At 38.6% G+C, this 8,840-nt stretch overlaps 1 protein-coding gene across 1 annotated transcript in view; it reads left to right on the forward strand.

The window, feature by feature from the left end:
• Window positions 1-8,840, forward strand: part of LOC110455255 (integrin beta-3-like) — an 82,672-nt gene that overhangs the window by 24,392 nt on the left and 49,440 nt on the right. The window contains exon 2 of the mRNA XM_021505261.1: window positions 7,598-7,724. Within this exon, the coding sequence (XP_021360936.1) occupies window positions 7,682-7,724 (43 nt within the window). The 5' untranslated portion in view covers window positions 7,598-7,681. The remainder of the gene's footprint in view (window positions 1-7,597; window positions 7,725-8,840) is intronic.

Genomic DNA, 8,840 nt, shown 5'->3' on the forward strand with positions numbered 1-8,840 from the left:
AATACACGAGAACAGGAGGCAGTACCTTATCAATGATACAATACACTGCCTCATCAATGATACAATACACGAGAACAGGAGGCAGTACCTTATCAATGATACAAATACACGAGAATGCGAGGCACGTATCAATGATACAAACACACTAGAACGCGAGGCACGTATCAATGATACAAACACACGAGAACAGGAGACAGAACCGTATTAATGTTACAAATACACTAGAACGCGAGGCACGAATCAATGATACAAACACACTAGAACAGGAGACAGAACCGTATTAATGTTACAAATACACGAGAACGCGAGGCAGTACCCACGAGAACGCGAGGCAGTACCTTATTAATGTTACAAATACACGAGAACAGGAGGCAGTACCTTATCAATGATACAATACACAAGAACAGGAGGCAGTACCTTATCAATGATACAAAAACACGAAAACAGGAGGCAGTACCTTATCAATGATACAATACACGAGAACAGGAGGCAGTACCTTATAAATGATACAATACACAAGAACAGGAGGCAGTACCTTATTAATGATACAAATACACGAGAACGCGAGGCAGTACTGTTTCAATGATACAAATACACGAAAAAAGGAGGCAGTACCGTATCAATGATACAAATACACGAGAACAGGAGGCAGTACTGTTCCAATGATACAAATACACGAGAACAGGAGGCAGTATCTTATCAATGATAAAAATACACGAGAACAGGAGGCAGTACCTTATTAATGTTACAAATACACGAGAACGCGAGGCAGTACTGTTTCAATGATACAAATACACGAAAAAAGGAGGCAGTACCGTATCAATGATACAAATACACGAGAACATGAGGCAGTACCGTATCAATGATACAAATACACGAGAACATGAGGCAGTACCGTATCAATGATACAAATACACGAGAACATGAGGCAGTACCTTATCAATGATACAATACACGATAACAGGAGGCAGTACCTTATCAATGATACAATACACAAGAACAGGAGGCAGTACCTTATCAATGATAAAAAAACACGAAAACAGGAGGCAGTACCTTATCAATGATACAATACACGATAACAGGAGGCAGTACCTTATCAATGATACAATACACAAGAACAGGAGGCATTACCTTATCAATGATACAATACACGAGAACAGGAGACAGTACCTTATCAATGATACAAATACACGAGAACAGGAGGCAGTACTGTTCCAATGATACAAATACACGAGAACAGGAGGCAGTACCGTATCAATGATACAATACACGAGAACAGGAGGCAGTCCCTTATCAATGATACAATACACGAGAACGCGAGGCAGTACCTTATCAATGTTACAATATACGAGAACAGGAGACAGAACCGTATTAATGTTACAAATACACGAGAACAGGAGACAGAACCGTATTAATGTTGCAAATACACTAGAACAGGAGGCAGTACCTTATCAATGATACAAAAACACGAAAACAGGAGGCAGTCCCTTATCAATGATACAATACACAAGAACAGGAGGCAGTACCTTATCAATGATAAAAAAACACGAAAACAGGAGGCAGTACCTTATCAATGATACAATACACAAGAACAGGAGGCAGTACCTTATCAATGATACAAATACCCGAGAACAGGAGGCAGTACCTTATCAATGATACAAAAACACGAAAACAGGAGGCAGTCCCTTATCAATGATACAATACACGAGAACGCGAGGCACACGAGAACAGGAGGCAGTACCATATCAATGATACAAATACACGAGAACAGGAGGCAGAACCTTATCAATGATACAATACACGAGAACAGGAGGCAGTCCCTTATCAATGATACAATACACGAGAACAGGAGGCAGTACCGTATCAATGATACAATACACGAGAACAGGAGGCAGTCCCTTATCAATGATACAATACACGAGAACGCGAGGCAGGACCTTATCAATGTTACAATACACGAGAACAGGAGACAGAACCGTATTAATGTTACAAATACACGAGAACAGGAGACAGAACCGTATTAATGTTGCAAATACACTAGAACAGGAGGCAGTACCTTATCAATGATACAAATACCCGAGAACAGGAGGCAGTACCTTATCAATGATACAATACACGAGAACGCGAGGCAGTACCTTATCAATGTTACAATACACGAGAACAGGAGACAGAACCGTATTAATGTTACAAANCTAATGTTACAAATACACGAGAACGCGAGGCACGTATTAATGTTACAAATACACTAGAACGCGAGTCACGTATCAATGATACAAATACACGAGAATGCGAGGCACGTATCAATGATACAAACACCCTAGAACGCGAGGCACGTATCAATGATAGAAGCACACTAGAACGCGAGGCACGTATCAATGATAGAAGCACACTAGAACGCGAGGCACGTATCAATGTTACAAATACACGAGAACAGGAGACAGAACCGTACTAATGTTACAAATACACGAGAACGCGAGGAACGTATCAATGATACAAGCACACTAGAACGTTAACGCGAGGCACGTATCAATGATACAAGCACACTAGAACGTTAACGCGAGGCACGTATCAATGATACAAACGCACTAGAACGCGAGGCACGTATCAATGATGCAAACACACTAGAACGCGAGGCACGTATCAATGATGCAAACACACTAGAACGCGAGGCACGTATCAATGAGACAAACACACGAGAACGCGAGGCACGTATTAATGTTACAAATACACTAGAACGCGAGTCACGTATCAATGATACAAACACACTAGAACAGGAGACAGAAACGAATGAATGTTACAAATACACTAGAACGCGAGTCACGTATCAATGATACAAACACACTAGAACGCGAGGCACGTATCAATGATACAAGCACACTAGAACGTTAACGCGAGGCACGTATCAATGATACAAAATACACGAGAACGCGAGGCAGTATCGTGTCACTGATAATAATACCAGTGAAGACAAGACACTACCGTCGTATCACTGAAACCATTTCTCAAGACTACGAAGACGTGTCCTAGCAAAGATTTACTTATACTACAGAGTTCGAGGTAATACCATGTGATATTAACACAATAAGAGGCATTGCCGTAACAATTACACTAACTGTCTAGATACTGATACAATGGGAACCAATCATGCTACAGTGTAACTCTCGCAGTGACACACCAGAACACTAATGCAAACATTAACATTGCATCCTAAAAAGTGTTACAAGAACGTGTCTATGTCTGAATACAGCACTCACGCTGTACTGTTAGGAAGATAAATGTGGCCGGAACTAGATACAGATTTCTCTGCGGTACAGACAACCAGGAAGCCATTACTACCGTGTTAAATATTCCCTTGAGCTCATACAGAACCTGTCTGTGTTTACAGATTGCACTCTATAAGCATACCGGCGACAAATTGCCAGACACTTTGAAATAGTTGTTTGACTATTTAGAAATGTTATGGTAAGTTTCAAAGAAAAGTAAGTTGCAAAATATTCAGGAATCGTAAAGTTAACGCATTTGGTCAGAATTTATAAATTGGCCTTGATTGAGCTCTGTACAGCACAGCCTTGCGGAACCAGGTTGTCCTCATAACAAATGTCTTCTGTTCGACGTTAAAACTTGAAGCTTTACTTAATGTTCCTCTACTGTTTTCATCGTGCAGTCCTAACCGGTAATATTCCACGACGAAATACACCGAAATAAGACAAGGGTGTTTTCAATAAGATTCTTTTGAAATATGAATGTATCAAATGTATTTATAAAGAGACTATGTACGTTTCAAACGCTTCGCGACGTTCCAAGACCGATTGGTCCCTTGTCCCAGTCACAGCTGTTTTCACAAACGCGATGTCGAAACCGAACCCAACGATCTACATGATAGATCTGTAGTTGTGACTGCAGACATCTATCACTGTAACTTAATCTTTGTCTACAAACACAATTGCACCGCCCGTGCGTGAGAGTGCTAGGCTTGCTTGATAACCAATGAAACTGTACCTACTTTGACTTTTCGACTCTTTACTCTACCGTTCCTCATACCAAACCGAAAACACGCCTTCTTTCTTTTGTTATGGCAGTTTTTCCCAAGAAAGGCGAAGATTACACTGTAAGTATATGGTTGTTGGCAGGCACGGTAGTCTAGTGGTAGGACGCCGGGCTCGTGACCGAAGGGTTGCGGGTTCGAGTCACGGCACGGCACAAAGATGTTGGCTGGTTGCAAAGGCCCTAACACCATGGATAATAACTTGTGAACCGCTTTGTTCGACCTACGAACTAGGTTGTGATAAAGCGGTATATAAGAACCTCGAATTATTATTATTATTATTATTATTGTTAATTTTTGGAAAGCATTTTGTGAAAACCACAACAAAGACCAAACTGAAATATACAGTGGATTATCTGGTGAGAACGATCGAATCTGGGTGACAATATCTCCTAATACCATGGCTACTTCGATATATGTCGAGTGCTGACAGACAAACTGACAACACAGGGTTTCCAGAAATACAAGTTTGAGGAAGACTATGGCCATGTTTTATGGTCACGATGATGGTCTTATAAGCTGTTTCTGTTTGTGATACAAGGGTTTTTATTCACTTATTAAAGTGCCTTGTTGTTTTGTTGTCACTACCCGGGTTCGTGATGTGAGGACGTGGCATTAAAGGTTTACATGACGGGTGTCGTCGATTAAGTTGAAGACGCATACCCTTCCGGAATACCTGGTCTTTTCATTGGGCTTGTTTAAGGGTGACCCCATACCTTTTCACGTCCGATCGGGGAATCGACCCCCGGTCGCCTTGGTGAAAGACAAGTGCGCTATCCACTGCACCACCCGACCACCCCAAATTTTATTCAATATTGCACATCAAATAATGAAATCGAGAAACATTCGTCACATTTTCGTATCGTGACTGTGTGCTAATTTCGGGCATGATCAGGTCACGAATCGAGTCTTCGGCAAGAAGACACATAGTTTAGGGCCTAACTTTTCTGCATTGATTATGTTTTACAATTCACTAATCACATCATCTTCATTTTCACTTCTGAATCGATTTGCTTGTGACACATGCAATTGAGTAAAATTCAATTAAACCAATTCAATAAATGACGGGGATGCATTCTCTACAGCAGAGATAATGAGGCTGTTCTTTTACAACTCTCGTCTATAAATTCTGAAAAAACGTATAAAGTGTTGCATTTTAATTGAAACTCATGAAATGATTGATTTCGAAATTCGGACTAAAAACTGAACGGGCAAATATTTCACGGTTGTCCCACTAATACTAATATCGCGGGGACTAGATTTCAAGCAACATTTCCAAGTAAAAATATTACGCTCAGGAAAGCATTTTTGTATTTGAGTTACAGGATGTATTTAAAAAGTGTTTTATCAAGATAACAAAATATACGCTATCAAATTAGTGTTTTATCTTCATTATTTGGCAGAAAATGGGTTATAGATCTTTTGCTTTATTGCTGTATATTTCAGGTATTAGCACATGCTGGGTATTTAAATTTGCGCTATCTTTACTAACCGCGAATAAAGCGAAATAATATGTCCCTCAAATAATGCGAACTATGCAAGAGTTTGCCTACTCCAGGAAATGTGAAAGGGCGTAATACTCTGACGTCATTGGTTTGGAAGGAAAAAAGAAATGCTTAGCTTTTCAAGGAAGAACAAAACATCATGTTAAATATAAATATCAAGTTTTGTATTTGTTAAAAAGGAAGTGTTTCACTTCATCCTGCACACGAGAAACTCTGTTATTCTATAGCGTAATGCATACAATGTCAAAGAAATGTGAATGCACCGTTAGAGAAATTCCAGTCTGCATTTCATTGATTCTCTTTGGACTTACATGACAAGACGCGTTCTACAAATTGTATTATTTCTACTGTAAACTTTTACGATCTTGGACAAGTGACAGGAAATCGAAGGAGGGTCAAAGCAATACATTTTAATAAGGAAACGTTCGGAACCAGTTCATAATCTTCTGGTACGTAACCTCTCAGAAAGCCTATCAAAACCGTTAAAACGCAATAAGAATAAAACACAGATACATGTGTCTACTTTACCACGTCTACAAATATTGATTTATTGATCAGTAATACTTTTTGGAAGGTTAATATACGACGGAAAGCCTAAGTGTATCATGTTTCTGTGGGAGATGGGATGCTCGACTTCTTTGTTGTCATTTATATTTATTACATGATGGAATAAAATCGTCTGCTGAAAACCTCTTATTTCAGTAAGTTAGATTTACGTACATTTCAGTTTTATTAATTAAAAAGTTCTAATGAGTAGATTTCAGTTTCATTTAATGAAATCGGCAATCACAATTGAAGTTCTGTGAAAGGTTTATCAGTAAAATGTAAGCCAGTTTGCGGATAATGGTATACACCTTTAACTGCTCAGATTCAATGCCATATACGCTACTTTCTTCAGCCGTCGCAGAAAACCTAATTAGCACACTATTAAGATACAATTTGTAAAGATTTCAAACTAGAACTGAGGAAAAAGGACGAGGAAAACGTTAAGGGTTCCTGCGGACTAAGGTTGTGTTTAAGCACCTACATTCTTATATTGCATTGTGGCTGAATAAACTCCTTAAATGCCGTTTAGTTAAAAGGGTGTATCCTACAAGGACTCATATCGATCGTAAAAACGGATAAGACAATAGTTGATGTAGTGAAAACTTGTACGGTTTTCCGACAGTGCACACAGACTGATGATCTAATTAAAAAGCGGCTAGAGCATATGAACAGCTAATCTTGTTTTTCTTCAAGAAGATGATATAATGCTAGGTCGGGGTTTCTCCAAAGCTTAACGTTAAAAGGCTTTTGATTTGAAGACGCATACTTCAGTAATCAGCTGGTGGTAGGAGAGATGCCTTTGAGAAAACGTCATAGCTTTATCAATATATGATTTCAAGGACGTATTCCGCGACCCCATATTGAGATTCTGAACAGTTGTTACCAATGTGCTACACGTTCAAAGACATGTTAGTAAAACATCACCTGTTTTCTTGTAAGAACATATTTTAACATACCAAATGCGATAACGAACTAATCCTAGACCTTAAGGCATCATTCATTGTATTTTTATTTCCTTGCTCCTCTGCTGATACCTTCTTGTGATTTAAATTGAAATGAAACCTTAACTCTTTTTTGAAAGTTCACAGTCATGATCTCACCAAGCCAATTGCAATTTAAATGACGTTCTAGCCTGTATCCACTTTGCGAGGTTGACAAGTTGTGATAACTGTCTCTAGGGATTCAGTATGGCGTCACCTTAACGGCTTGATCACGGTTGAATGTGTCTGGTAGCAAAAGTCACAACATAAACAACACTTTTTGACTTACCATTGTGCCAGCAACGAGAGTACTCATTGAAAGCAATAAGTATCAAATTCTCATCAGCATATACCAGTCAACAAAAGTCTGAACTCACGGGCACTCAAGTTCCGTTCTCATCTGCTTGGAAACAAAATCTACAGTTGTGTAGGAGAAAAATAAAACTGCAAAAACGTTACCTTGTTACCATGTAATAAAAGTCATTAATGTTTCTGATAGAAATTTTATTATTTTCTTACAGAATAACGTCACTTGCGATCTTAGTACCACAAAAAGGGCTCAACACTTTTATTTTCGAAGCCGTTCTTTCCCGGAACCGGAAGTGATGGGGCTGTGTCGTCTGACATGTTGGATCGTTGCGTTTGGAGGTAATTATGAGGGTTATAACATTGAAAAGTTGTTTAATTTGATAATGGTCGATACGGGGACCATAAATCAATTAGTTCGCTGTCTGAGAAGTGTCCTAAGATCCTGCTTTGGATAAATACAGAAAAGATAAACAGATCGTAAATTACTGCTGTTATACAATTATCGGATTTTTGCTTTTATCCAATTATGTTGTGAACGTGAGAGGTATACAATGTAGATGACGTCATTTTATATATATATATTTGTTTTTTTCCAAACTGGTTGTTTTTAAACTGAAATATACAACTAAAAATATCAATAACAATTCTTTAAACATTATACTCACTTTCTTGCTTTACGTACAATAAAACCTCGATATTATGCCCCTATTTTATTTGCCATCTCGTTTACCGCCAACATATTTCAAGGGGCTTTTTCCTTTTTTCTTGAAAAATTCCTTAATGTGTTTCCCTAATTTTATTTCCAAACCCCTTTTATGACGCCAAATTTTCTCTTAACAAATGGTGTAAATATAACGAGGTTATGTTGTAATTAAGAATGAATAAAATGACGAAATTATTCGAAATAATTAGTTTGGAACAAAGATTCTTACATTAAGTTTGAAATTCCAATCCCTGTAATGAGTTGATTATGTTGTGTTAAACGTGCTGCGATGCAATAATTCGTGTAAATGTACTACAGTTTAGTACCAGCAAAAATGCTGGGTAGTGATAAACCTTATATTGTCAATTCCGAACAAGTTCTCAAACACTTTATGACCGCCCCGGACTATTATTGAACTCGCACCTCGTAATTATCTAATACCTCGTACCGTTGGATCACGCTTGATCTCTGTAATGTAGAGATCTACGGCACGCCAAGGAAACACTTCTGCTTGATAAGGAAGCGTACATATCAAACATATCCCAACATGGCAGTCAAGTTTCAGGTTTGTCCGTGGTGCTAGAGAGAGTGTGAATGGTCTGTCGAATAAATATTAGTTTTACAACTGTAATGTGTAAACTAAGGCATACTTATAATCATACACACGGGACGGCGTGATATTCTCCCATCCACGGGTTATCTTAGGCTACATGTCAGTTTGTAAACCAAGGCATTGTACAGATATAGGCGTG

Source organism: Mizuhopecten yessoensis, unplaced genomic scaffold (genome assembly GCF_002113885.1).
Source record: "Mizuhopecten yessoensis strain PY_sf001 unplaced genomic scaffold, ASM211388v2 scaffold923, whole genome shotgun sequence".
Classification (NCBI taxonomy): Eukaryota; Metazoa; Mollusca; class Bivalvia; order Pectinida; family Pectinidae; genus Mizuhopecten; species Mizuhopecten yessoensis.